This window comes from Macadamia integrifolia, chromosome 1, assembly GCF_013358625.1.
Source record: "Macadamia integrifolia cultivar HAES 741 chromosome 1, SCU_Mint_v3, whole genome shotgun sequence".
In the NCBI taxonomy this organism is placed as follows: Eukaryota; Viridiplantae; Streptophyta; class Magnoliopsida; order Proteales; family Proteaceae; genus Macadamia; species Macadamia integrifolia.
This window is the reverse complement of record NC_056557.1, coordinates 7,847,492-7,861,174: the sequence shown is the minus strand read 5'-3', so window position 1 is coordinate 7,861,174 and position 13,683 is coordinate 7,847,492. Positions and strand designations below refer to the sequence as shown.

Sequence of the window (13,683 nt, the reverse complement as noted above, 5' to 3'; positions counted from 1 at the left end):
AGGAGAAAAGAAGAAGCCGAAGTCTTCCAAAACAGAGATGCATTCCACCTTATTTGATGAAGAAAAAAATTCTAGCTTGATGATGAAGTGTCCAGCAGCAGTTCGATGGAGCTTATACGACTGAGATGGCCTTCAATCTGTTGTGACTAATGGCTGCAGCAGTATAGCAGTACCGAGAGGGACAGAGAGTGAAAAGGGAGAGGTGAGATGAGAGAACAGCGAGAAAGAGAAGAGGGGCGAGAGTGAGAGGTGAGAAAAGGGAGAGGGCAGAGAGAGAAATGGGGGGGGGGTTGGGGAGTTCTTTTTCTTTCAATATTCTTCATTCATTAATTAGAACCTTTGCCAATGGCCTTACATAAATAAGAGACTAATTACTAAAAGAAAAGATTATTCTAGGAATGCTATTTCATAGACAAAGAAACCTTCTAAAAAGAAATCAGTAGGATAATTACTTAGTTTCCTAATTAACTTAAAGACTCAAATAAACAAAATCCTAGGAAATAAAACTACTAAACTATCAGATTTGGTGGGGGCCACACAATCTTGGCAAAATTTGGACGGAGAGGACTCGATCCAGCACTGGAAAGGCTGGATCGAGCCTTCCTTTCTTCTTCTTCCTTCTTCTAATTCTCCAACCACAAAGAAGGTTGGGTCTTTTTCTTTCTTCTGCTGTACGTCTTGATGTCCCCATCAGTAATCTTAGAAAATAAATCCTGAAATTTCAAGAATGACTCGTGTATTAGACCTATTTATGCTGGGGACTTTATGTTTGATAAACTGTACTGATACTTGCATGCATAGATGTTATAAACATTTGTTAAATGTATTGCTTGGAGATACTTCTTTTAATTTTCAAAATTCAAATTCTCCTTTTTTATTTCTTATTTCTATCAGATATTTTTTTATCCTTCTGATTACATTTATTCATAAGTGATCTTTTTGTATGTTACATCTGGCATTATGCGTTAGTTTCTGATGCTTTCAATATAATACATGCTAATTATTAGAAATAACTTCACACAGGCTCTGGGGCAGACGGCTGACTGGTTCAGAAGGGCTTTAGCTGTTGAGCCTGTGAAAGGAAATTTGCAGTTGAGTGGATATTCTGCATGTGGACAGGATGGTGGTGTACAGCTCCCACGTGAATATATAGAAGGTACCTTGCCATAGGCATTGCATGTCTGATGGTTCATTTGATGCTTGAAACCATTGTAGTCGCTGAATGCTCTCCTGCTATCTTGATTGGTTGATATTCGGAAAGTAATCAATTACGTCTTTTGCAGAGGGTGTAGGTGATGCAGATTTAGTTCTTTTAGTAACTACGAGGCCTACAACTGGAAATACTCTAGCATGGGCAGTGGCATGTGAACGTGATCAATGGGGCCGTGCAATTGCTGGTAATTTATTTTTGAGGAAAGTGGGTCATTTTCTATCAGATTCACCTATATAATTACCAAACTAATGGCACCATATGGTGTGTAGGACATGTGAATGTTGCTCCTCGTCATTTGACTGCCGAAGCAGAGTCATTACTCTCAGCTACTCTGATACATGAGGTTAGTTATGAAATAAATAACATGTGGTCATTACAATTGTCACTATCTTTAGCCTTATAGGATTATTTGTTTCCTTCCAGGTAATGCATGTTCTTGGCTTTGATCCTCATGCCTTTGCTCATTTTCGGGATGAGAGGAAACGAAGGCGGAGTCAGGTAATATTACTCAGAGTAATTACTGTCTGCATTACACTTTCTCCTTAAATTTCTTCCTGCCAATCATTAATAGAACTACACTTCCAGAATTATGCTCGTCTTGCCTTCTCTCTCTCTCTCTCTCTGAGATATATTAGTAGTGGAGGTCAATATTTCCCAGAATGTGCTTGGGGCCTGGGGGTTCATGCCTTTTTTTACTAGCCCTTAGTCCAATTCAAACATTCCATCTGTCAGAATCAGGTAGGACCTCCAAAAATGGAGAGTTTACTTTTCATATTTGTTTTTCCTGCTTCTGGTTGTGTAAGGCTGTATTTGGATGCCCAGAAAGAAAATAAAAGAAAAAAGAATCAAGAAAAGAAAAGAAGAGGAAATTTTTTTTTTTTATTTTCCTAGCTTTTGTTGGGGACAGAAAAGGAAAAAAAAGACCGATACATCTGAAGGGTTTCTGTACGTCTTCACTGGTGCTCAGCACTTTGTCAACGTCTTCGTCGCTCCTGCTTTCAAGTCATCCTCCCATATGAATGATTTTCTCAATGACGTCTTGGCACTGGGGACTGGGGAGAGGGGAAATCGGTATAGGGCTTAATCTTGGAGGTGGGTTTAGCAGCTTGGCAGCAGGGAATGTGAAAGTGGTGACAACTGCTTTGAATGTCAACCCCCATTCAACAAATTCATTGTTGGATGAGGGCTTTCCCCTCTTTTTTTTTTTTCTAAATTTGGGCCTGAGGTTCCCATTTGAAGTCTTTGATTTGGTTCAATGGGGGGTCATCTGGAGGAAATGGAGTTCCTTATGTTCGATATCAATACGTTCTTCTTCTTCTTCTTCTTCTTCTTTTCCCTCTCTCATTTGGTTCAAAATAATTTAAAAAACTGTCGACATTTCACTACAAAAGTGGAAGAAAGTGGAGGCATACATGGTGGAGTGAAAAAGGGTCCCAATCACCAAAGAGATTGGCTTCTTATCAGGTTTCTACCCTCTCCCTCTCTCTCTGGTCACTGCACAATGTGCCATGTCTTGTTTCTCTGCCTATGTCGTCTGCTCCTCCCCCCCCCCCACCGAAAAAAAAAGCTCTTCTAAAAATTAAACAAAGCTTGAATCTTTGATCAGAGGCGTTGCCGTCAATAACCCTAACAGAGGTTACTGATCGCTAATCCACTGCTCTCGTATGCATTTCCGTATACCATACCATCTTCTCCCATCAAGACCCATCTTAGGTACTCCAACCCTAACTGGAAACTTTGCACCTCTCCCCAGCACAGACACTCACTCTCTGTCTCTCTCTCCCTCTCTCTAATTTTCTCGCTAGAACAAAGTTCTCATCTCATCGGCGGGATTTTTTTTTTCTGGTGCCGTGAGAATTTCACGCCACCAGAGGTGATTTTTGAAATTTGGAAGTGAATCTTCTATCCGGCTGGAGACCACCAAACAGGAAGAAAAAACTGGGAGAAGGGAAAACCGTGCAGAATCTGTAATATTTTCTTTGCTTTTCTCGGGCTTCCAAACACAGCCTAATGAACTTGTGATGTGACCATTCAATTCTGTGGCATTATATCTGCTGTGTATTGAAGCTTGAACCCAATTTCGAGCAGAATGTATACGAATTCTGATGGTGTTTAGAGATTCCCAATCGAGTCAAATTGAATTTGTTTTTAACACAAGTGAGTATCATGGTCCTCTTAGTCTGCTGGTGAATGATCTTCTTTTTCTTTGATTGTGAAAACTTGGTCAAAGGCACTATTTGTCAAAGGTATGGCTGGAACCCGATCTGGATTGCTGGTTCTCAGACCCATTTGCGTGGTACTATGGAATATCTATCAAAGCCACTCTGAATTCTATATTTTCTTGAGCATCAATCACAGTGCAACTTGTCAGAATTATCTTATTGAAACTAGTTTGGTGAAGAAGTGGCTTCTGGATGGATAGTTGTACTGGCAGATTTTTTTTTTTTTGGGGGGGGGTGGGGGGGGGGGGGAATAGAAGGTATTATATTGGACCGCTCTAGCACCTCGGTTTCTATTTTCTTGAATGTGTTCATGCTTGATTGTTTTATCTTAATGTATGGAAGATAGTGTGCGTGGGATTGCAATGTGGCTTGGTATTTGGGGCCCCTTACCTTGTGTTTTCTTTTACTATTTGTGCAGGTCACTGTACAAGCCATGGATGAGAAGCTGGGGCGGATGGTGACCCGTGTGGTGCTTCCACATGTTGTCATGCATGCACGATCTCATTATGGTGTAAGTACAAAACTTTCAAATAGGGGATTGAATTTAAATTAAAATAGTACAAAGTTGTCTTAAGCACACTTTTCACAGATTTTTATTTCTAAAAAAAAATTAAAAAGTTGAATTCTGTTTCATTTGATATTTCATTCTCTCTCTCTCTTAATCGGGGTGGTGGTGGGGTTGTTTTGATCTCTAAAAGATTAAAACTGAGTGTTTGTAATGGGCAGGCCTACTCTGAGAATTTTACTGGTTTAGAACTGGAAGATGGTGGAGGTCGTGGCACATCAGGTATCTCTTTTTCCTTGTTTTTCTATATATATCTGTACTGGCCACAAAAAGCTTGAATTTAAGCCTTAGGCGACGATACTGGAGAGCATAATGGCTTCTCAAAACTTGTGTGGTATTATATTTAAAGGACAGATTCAATCAGAGAACATTAGAGCATTCCATTTTTTTAAATATGGAAGCATAAGCAGATAATAACGTGTGTATTTCTTAAAAAGGATACTGTTATGCTATACATTTAGCAGTGAGGACAATTGGGTTTTTCATCAAATGCCTTATGCTTAGTGTAGTGATATGCACTCTGCTAATTGAGCTGAATGACATTGGTTTATTTATCTAATGTTTACCCATTACAAATTGATTGTATTTATGTTTGTTGGTGTACACAAGCGTGTGACTACTTGAGTGGATCATTACATATGTTCTTAATATCTATACATGCTAAATTGCCTGCAGGATCACACTGGGAGAAAAGGCTTATGATGAATGAAATTATGACAGGATCAGTGGATACACGATCAGTAGTTTCAAAAATGACTTTGGCTTTGTTAGAGGATAGTGGATGGTACCAGGCTAACTATAGTATGGCAGACCGTCTCGATTGGGGTCGCAACCAAGGGACAGAATTTGTTACCTCCCCCTGCAATCTATGGAAGGGAGCGTATCATTGCAACACAACACAGTTGTCTGGCTGTACATACAACAGGGAAGCTGAGGGGTATTGCCCAATTGTAAGTTATAGTGGAGAACTCCCTCAGTGGGCTCGCTACTTTCCTCAGCCCAACAAAGGTGTGTCCTTTTGCTTTTGTTTTTTCCACTTCACTCTTGATGATGGCAAGGGTTGTCCTTTCATTTGTCTACCACATGCTGTTCAAGCCATTGGCTCTGCACATATATAGCATTTCATTGGTACCTTTGGTAATCCCATCATTCGGTCACGGAGACATTTTGTTAGATCTGATTATAATGGATTGTCTATTAGTAGATTATAAAGTCATGATTGTGAGTAAATATCAGGAAAAATGCCACGTGATTTTTCCAGGATCAAGCATTTGCTGAAGTTCACCAATCAATATGTGAGAGTATGCAAATGATCCTTGTTAGAGGATTATCTTGATTAGTCATACTTTCCTTGAAATTTGATGTTAACTGCTTTTGTCAGATGGTGTTCATCATCCAATGGGATTGATTCTTGAAGTAATATATCTGCTAAAATGTGAATCATCACTGTTGTGCCAAACATCCAGTATTGGATGAATGTGCCCTAAGATCCTGTTATTAGATTTGTGGGTGGTAATTACTATCAATAAGAGGGTGGACCTTGGTGCAATGGTTAGGTTGCTTCACTGCGACCTATTGGTTGCGGGTTTGAGCCGGTAAACAGCCTCTCCACAAAACAGGGGTAAGGCTGCATACAATACGACCCTCCCTAGACCCTGCAGTGGCGAGAGCCTCGTGACTGGGTACACCCTTTTAATATCTTTGATTGGTTTACTTATGAAGAATAAATATGTATTAATAGACCATACAAATACTGCTTAAAGTCAACAGCTATTAGTGTCTGACATATTGGGGACATATCTTTTGAGTTATTGACAACCAGTCTCTGGCCAGTGCAGGTGGGCAGTCATTATTGGCTGATTATTGTACATATTTCGTGGCTTATTCTGATGGCTCATGTACAGACACAAACAGTGCACGGGCTCCCGACAGAATGTTGGGTGAAGTGCGAGGAAGTAGCTCCCGGTGAGTTGTGCTCTTGGAAATTATAAGAAACACCTGAAGGCTGGCATTGACTGATGTAGTTGACCATATAGGTGCATGGCTTCATCTTTGGTGCGGACTGGTTTTGTCCGAGGATCCACGACCCAAGGAAATGGTTGTTATCAGCATAGATGTGAAAACAATTCATTAGAGGTAGAAATCTGTGTTTTTGTTTCAGTGTATTTCTTCGTAGGGAATGTTAAAGGGATCTTACTAATATGTGCTGGAAAGCTCATGGTTGGGTCATGCACATGAATGTGTAGCTTCTTGAATTTATATATTTCTAATTAATCTGGCAGATGCTGAATGATTAAGAGACCTCATAATTTTAAATTGTTCTATTTTGCTTGTTGTCTCCCTGTTTAAGTGATGTTGTTCCATGTGTTCTTTCAGGTTGCTGTTGATGGCATCTGGAAAGTTTGTCCTGAGGCTGGTGGACCAGTTCAGTTTCCTGGGTTTAATGGTAAATACGATGTTCTATGGGCTTTTTATTTGGGAAATCATTGACAAGTTGAAATGTCCATTGTTTTCATTGTTTGATTTAATTGGTTCTATATGTTCCTGTCTCTAGGTGAACTGATCTGCCCAGCTTATCATGAACTCTGTGGCACAGTGCCAGCACCTGTGCCTGGTCAATGTCCCAGTTCGTGTAATTCCAATGGAGATTGCATTGATGGAAAATGCAACTGCTTTCTAGGATTTCATGGTCATGATTGCAGCAAACGTGAGCCTTCTACATGTTTCCCTTTACTTTTGATTACTCTCTGGCTGAATTTGGGAACTATGTACCAAACATGCGGTGTTGCAACATATCTTCACTCTTCACCCTACTTAAAACAATTTTCTGAAAATAGTTCCAAATCATGAAAGTTTACCTGTTCTTGAAATTTACTGTTTTTTGTTTTTTCCTCCATCCAATATTACACATCATTCCATTCTATATTCACCACAGAAAATGAATTCTGTCAGGGAGCATGGCCTATGCCAGCACTCCAAGTGTCTCTCTCTCTCTCTCTCTCTCTCTCTCTCTCCTCCCTCTATCTAAAGACATCCCTACCCCTTATTTGGGGAGGAGAGAGATAGACACTGCCAGCGCTCCCAGACAAAGAACCACTTCCCATTCACTAATTAGACTTTGTCCCTTTTTGTTGTTGTATCTGGTAATTTTGTTTGACCTGACATTATGCTTGGTATGTGCAGGTTCCTGTCCAAATAATTGTGGTGGGCAGGGTAAGTGTCGCCCTAATGGAATCTGTGAATGTCAAAGTGGGCGTACAGGCGTTGACTGCTCTACAGGTAATTGACCTTCAAAAGATAGTGCTAGTTTCTGCATACTGAGTTAAATTTTTTCCTGTACTTCAAAAATATTTAATCCAGTCAGATGGTGGTTAATGTGATGCTGGGTTCCAAAACCCTGCTTTTAGGTCACTATGGACCCACTAAAGCGATGAAATGAAATAGAAGGATGAGTGGCACTTTCGTAATGTCAGTAACAGTTTAGAATCCCTTTTGAACAAGAAAACAGAAGCAAGGACGAAATCGGAATTCCAGAAAATTTTGTGCAAAATAGAAACAAATTATGAAAGCAACGAAAGAATCTTTGTTTTTAGCACAAAAGCCCTCTCCTGTGCTTTGTTCACTGGGACGCTCTATTTAACAAAGATCGTCTTTACTTGCAAAGTCAATAGTTGATGTCTGCCATGTGGGTTAATTATTCGATGATGACTTCGGTTGTACTTGTGAAGCATCCCTAAAAACTGCAAAAAAAATGTTGATCACACTTTTGGGTAACAAAAGAGAAGAATTATTTGTATCAGTATACTACAAAATTAATTATAGATTGTCTGATGATTAAATTGCCATGTATTCCCTAAGTTATCAAATCCTATTTTTGGGTAACACATTAGATCATGTAATCAATGTAAATGGTGGGAAGAGCATGACAGTGCTTGTCCATGATATGCAGCCGTATGTGACGAACAATGCAGTCTGCATGGTGGTGTCTGTGATAATGGAATTTGTGAGTTTCGTTGCTCTGATTATGCGGGCTATACATGCCAGAACAGCTCCATACTCCTCCCTAGTCTTTCAGTTTGCAGGGACGTTCTAGCAAGAGATGCCATGGGACAACACTGTGCTCCTAGTGAACCAAGCATATTGCAACAGCTAGAAGCTGCTGTTGTAATGCCCAACTACTACAGATTGATTCCTGGTGGTCGGACATTGTTTAGCATTCTTGACAGTGGTTACTGTGCTGCAGCTGCGAAGCGGTTAGCATGCTGGGTAAGTTTTCAGAGTATAGTCCTTCCCCCCCCTCCCTCTTGCATTGTCACGAATCTTACTGGAAATATAAATGGAGTTTTGTGGTGCAATAACAGCTTGCCATTTTGTGAATTGTATTTGCATTGGACAAGCAGTGCAATAAGGGTGGGCCGTATACCCCAAATTGCACCCATATTAGTGGTGTATGTTCAAAAAACAGGGATTCACGTTGGTTGGATGATTTAAAACATGCACTACCGACGGTGATGCCAAGCAGTGCTCTGCTTGTGGCACACACCACAGTGTGCACCACGACGACAACTGTTTTTCACTGTGCACTGCCAATTGGTGAAAATATGTTATTTTGAATATAATAACGTTGGGTCATAAATTGCCAGATTTCCATACAAAAGTGTGACAAAGATGGGGATAACAGGCTTCGGGTATGCCATTCGGCTTGCCGGTCATACAATGCAGCCTGTGGAGCGAGTCTTGACTGCTTGGACCAGACTCTCTTCAGCAGTGAAGAAGAAGGTGAGGGGCAGTGCACTGGCTTTGCTGAGATGAGACCGTGGTGGGTGCGTCGATTCCAGAGCTTTTATTCCTCTCAGCAGTAGTATTTTAGAGAGAATCTGTAAAATATGGCCTCTGTATTTTTTTTCCCCCTTTTTGTATTTTCCCTCAAATTTTTCTAGGGTTTTTAATTTGTAGAAAGGTGACGTTGTATGTTCACCACAAGTAGGTTCTCCACCCTTTTGAAAAAGAAATCCTTTAAGAAGGATTGGGTGGTATTTGTATGGAGTTTGGGCTTTGAAAAGTGAAGTTCAAATGGTAGAAAGAAATCAGAATGAAAGTTATATCAAAGGAAAGAAAAAAAAAATGTGTTTTTGCCAGAAATGAGAATGGAAAGGTTGCCACAAAGAATCTTTCCCGGTACCCTGGATAACTTTTTTTTATCAGTAGAAGAGGGTGAAGGGGGGATTTTTGGGAACCAGCCTCTCTCTGTAAAGGGGGTAAGGTTGTTTACCTATATACCCTCCCAGAACTTTGCTGAAGTGCGGGAAGTCTTTGTGCATTGGGTAAGGGTTTTTTTTTTAAATATTATTATTAAAAGGGTGAAGGGGGGATTAGGTCTTAAGTCTTAACTAGTAAAGCAGACGGCAACATCAATTTCATTTATAAGGTTTTATAATAAGCCAAATGGCCCACCAAGCAGCTTGTGCAGTATTAATATCAAGAGATGCATCAGTAGTAAGCACAGGTGACCTTATCTGATGAGAAGCAGAGACGTCAACTGGTAGGGATCGGTGTAGATGAGGTGACCTACAACTACCTAGAACTGGACAGATTGGTGCTCAGAAACCCATTTGTCAGAACCAATGAAAAATTTTCATTGGGTTTCCATATTCAGAATATTGAATAGAAATTCATTTCGGCCATGACAGCTTATAAATCATCTTCCATGTTACAAGTTGGAAGCTGTGAATTTCCAGAGAGTCAAGAGCCTGGCCAGACTGGAAAGAGATCGAGCATGTACAGCCATCAAAATTCAACTTTAACAACCCATTAATACAGGATTTCATCAAGCCATTGGTTGGGAAAAGGGAAATGTCCATATCATAGGATTCCTTTACATAGGATTTCTCATTCTCTCGATTTCCATATCATTATATTATCATTATTGTACTCAATAACTTCCCAAATTCCTCAAACTAAACAATATTCCTTGAATATCCTGATTACTAGATGTACAACTCTGTAACCCGCTCCCTAAAATATTCTCTGTTTTTTTTGGGTTGGGGGTGGGGGGGCGGGGTTAGAGATGTGATTTATATTATCTCAAGCTATGGTATCCTTTGGAATATGAATGAACATTTTTTTTTTTTGGATAGAAGGAATATGAGTGGACTTACCGTCAGTAAAACATGATGACAGGAGAAGGATATCTGAAATGATGGGTTTGTTTACTTTTTTTTTTTTTTTTTTCTTTTTTCATTGAAAAGAAAAATTCATTACTGTAATAATGAAATTACATCTGAAATTACATTTATGTCCTTATTAGTGATAGATAGGAGGAATGTTTGACCCCTAACAAAAGTTAATTGTTTAGCAAAAAAGATCATGTTGTTGCTAGGCCTGACCTGGAAAAAGGTGAAAGGGAGAGAAATCGAGAATTATACACATCCAGAAAAATGGGAATCGCGTTCAAAGGCCACAAAATGTCCATCCCTGATCTCTAGCATGTTTTAATCCAAGCAGGAGACCACTTGTGCAGTTGTGCTTGCTTCAATATGCTTTCTTGGCATCACATAATTTATCATTAATGAGATACATTTCCTCCATAAAAGACAGAGTTAACCCATCCAAACAATTTTTTTGAAATGTCAAAGTCAGTGGAGTAAATCATTAATAAATTGGAGAAATTGGGGATGGAGGGTACTTTAATGTCACAAGGAGAGGCAATTCATATTGGTGGGTGGGTGGGCAGTCAAGAGTTACCCAGTTTGTAACTTGTTTAAGTATAATAAAGGGTCTGGTTTTTTATTAGAAAATATTACTTTATTTCTATGTAACCAAATGAAGTAGCAAATAATAATAAATTTACTGAAAACCCACTCAAATGAGACGTAGGAAGGAAACTTGAGTTAAATAAATACATGATAAGATTCTGAAAAGTTAAAAAAAAAAGTTTTCTATGCACAAACCTAAAGGGCTAGCAACCCAGATTTTCTTTGTGAACTCACAAGAGACGAATGCATACCAGGTAATCAGGATTAGAATGATAAAATCCACGGATAAGATCTATTATTAAATACTTTCTATGATTATCTATTACTTATTCTGATCTAAGCCTTTTTTTTTTTTTTTTTTTCCTTTGGACATGTACACTCTTTTGAAGATGTTCATTCACTCCTTGATTCGATAAAATTAAATTTATCAGAATTTTACAAATAAATAAACCAATATTAAAATTCTAATGAGTAATTAAATCCCTACAGATACCAAATGGGCAAATACCCTACTAATGGTCAAAGGGAACTATGAAGAACCAAATGCAATTTAATAATAACAAAAAAAAAGAAGGAAGAAATAGCACCTAATCCAAGTGGAGCATGGAGATGATGATCATGATCCGGTGGGGCAGAAGGTGATCAAGTAATCAGACCCGGTGCAAGTGCAAGTACTAGACGCATCATCGTAAGCATAGCTATAAGCCGTTGGGCACGCGCTCTTGAAATTCTCCGAGTAGCGCGTGGGAGAACGTCTGGGGAGTGGAGTAATCCCCAGTACAACAAAACTCCGGCGCGTTAAACGCATCGCACGCGCTCTTACATGCCACCACTACTCCAGACTCCACCATTTGCAGTTCAGCCGGACAGTTGGCATTAAGGTCGGCCACACAACCAGCATACTGACACGCGCCACTTCCACCGGAGGGCCTCACTCCCATTCCGACATTGTAGCCGTCTACAAGGCTCACGTCGTAGAAGTCCTGTTGGCCGTTGACGCCGATGGTGAACTCGGCGAGAGTCACAGGAGGTGAACCTCCACCGGTACACTTAAGTTGACTACCGCAGTCGCCGGTGGTGCAATGACCGTTGCCCGAGTCATCGAAGTTGCATACGGTTCGGGCCCAAAATCTGCCGGACCAGCCGGGTGGTGCAGTGAGCTGTAGAGCGGCACCTGGTGTTAAAGGAAAGCCTCCGTCTCCGAGTGTGGCACCACCATTGCCGGATAAGGTTCCTGGCCAGACTGTGTAAGTGCAGGAATTTTGGAGCGTGAATACCGTGGCTGATGATGATACTGTGTTCCCTGCAAGAAAACAAAAATGAATGGAGTGATCAAAGATTACAGGAGAAGAGATTTAGACTATGTTTGGATATCAAGAAACGAAAAGAAACTTAGTAATCTCTCGCGTACCAAGTAAGAGGAGTGTTAGGAGAAGTGAAAAATTTGTGCTGAAAGGCATTATTAGATTCCTCGGGAGTAGTAGATGACGAAGAGCAGATGCAGAACCGTAGAAAGATATATGGTGGTGGTGGTGGTGGTGGTAGTGGTGGTGGTGGAGGTGGAGTAGTAGTTAAAGAGAAGAGGAGAGGATCGTGGTGGCTAAAAGATTCTCTCCTTCCCCCTTGAACAATGCCCACCTGTCACGTGACAACAAACAGTTATTTGCAGAGGCTTATTACTGATTTCCGTCGTGGATACTGGATGCTGACGTTCTCTCTATGTGGGTTTGTGGGGGTAACGTGCCTGACCCACTGATCTCACGTGACATGTAACAACTATTATTTTTTACCAAAACAAAAGACATGTAACAACTATTATATAGTTGTATAGTTTATAGAAACTGAACCCTAAAATGTAGAAAGAAATAGAAAAATTAGAATAAATAATGTACATAGATTTACAAAGTTTGGTGAGACAATCTATGTCCTCGATGAGATGAAATCTATGTTTCACTATTAATAGAGAATAGGGTTCATTTATTTCAAATTACTTACAGAGAAAGAGAACTTTACTACAAACATATAACAAAAAACCCTAATAGTTCAAAGTACAAAATTTCCCTTAGTAAAAGAACCCAAATAAAAAATTTGAGCGAGAAGAAGCAAGAATGTCAGAGTCGGACATTGCAACCCCTTAATCTCGGACTCGGATGGAGTGAAATTGAAGCCCACAAAGGAGCCGGCTAGGTAGGAGCAGTTGAGGAATCAATGGCCGGTGACAAGGATAAGGGAGTCGGCCACTGTGCCACCTACGCCCCTGCTACGCAAGGGATCGGCATTCTATTGGGAGGCTTGCATCACTACTCGTTGGATTAAATTACAATGGAATACAAGACATCGTACACCAACATAGTCTATAGCCACAAGGCTCACAACTAAACCAAACATACCCTCGATCCGTCACCTGAGCTTCCTCCAGGCTTCTCCTCCACGCTCACACGTTCAGAGCCGGTTGGAAGCAAAAACTGGTCCAACGTTACCAATTGCATTTCTAGCACTTTTTAATTTGGTTTTAATGCTTTCAACCCCCCAAAAACAATAGAAGAGTTGGTTAATGAATGGTGCTTTCATGTGACGAGGACGATATTAGGTTGGCAACCTACTACTTACAGCCGGAGGAGTGGGAGTAGTGGTGGTGGCATACACAACCACCACTTTCATTATTAAACAGCACAACATGATAATTATCAGCAACTTACTTATGAGAGCCATGTCAGAAGAAGAGGAGGTGGTGGTGGTTTTGGTTCAGTATATTCTTAGATTAAGGACTCAGGAAGATGACAATAGCATCTAACCATTTGCAATTACAAATAGATACGTGTGTTAATTAATGTGTTTAATTGTCCTAAAACCTAATCTAATACACGTTGGTTAATTAATGACTTTAATTGTACTAGTTCCTTTTATTTATCTTTTTTTTTTTTTTTT

At 40.1% G+C, this 13,683-nt stretch overlaps 1 protein-coding gene and 1 pseudogene across 1 annotated transcript in view; one reads left to right on the top strand and one right to left on the bottom strand.

Moving 5' to 3' along the window:
* LOC122078654 (leishmanolysin-like peptidase) overlaps positions 1-9,138 on the top strand; it is a 16,258-nt gene extending 7,120 nt beyond the window's left edge. The window contains exons 5-18 of the mRNA XM_042644741.1: positions 1,024-1,156; positions 1,284-1,397; positions 1,483-1,556; positions 1,637-1,711; positions 3,854-3,946; positions 4,162-4,222; positions 4,676-5,008; positions 5,839-5,965; positions 6,037-6,136; positions 6,377-6,446; positions 6,555-6,707; positions 7,184-7,279; positions 7,950-8,266; positions 8,644-9,138. Coding sequence (XP_042500675.1) covers positions 1,024-1,156; positions 1,284-1,397; positions 1,483-1,556; positions 1,637-1,711; positions 3,854-3,946; positions 4,162-4,222; positions 4,676-5,008; positions 5,839-5,965; positions 6,037-6,136; positions 6,377-6,446; positions 6,555-6,707; positions 7,184-7,279; positions 7,950-8,266; positions 8,644-8,862 — 1,965 coding nt within the window. The 3' untranslated portion in view covers positions 8,863-9,138. The remainder of the gene's footprint in view (positions 1-1,023; positions 1,157-1,283; positions 1,398-1,482; positions 1,557-1,636; positions 1,712-3,853; positions 3,947-4,161; positions 4,223-4,675; positions 5,009-5,838; positions 5,966-6,036; positions 6,137-6,376; positions 6,447-6,554; positions 6,708-7,183; positions 7,280-7,949; positions 8,267-8,643) is intronic.
* Positions 9,139-11,131: 1,993 nt separating this feature from the next.
* LOC122078684 lies at positions 11,132-12,463 on the bottom strand (annotated as a pseudogene).
* Between the last annotated feature and the right edge of the window lie 1,220 nt (positions 12,464-13,683).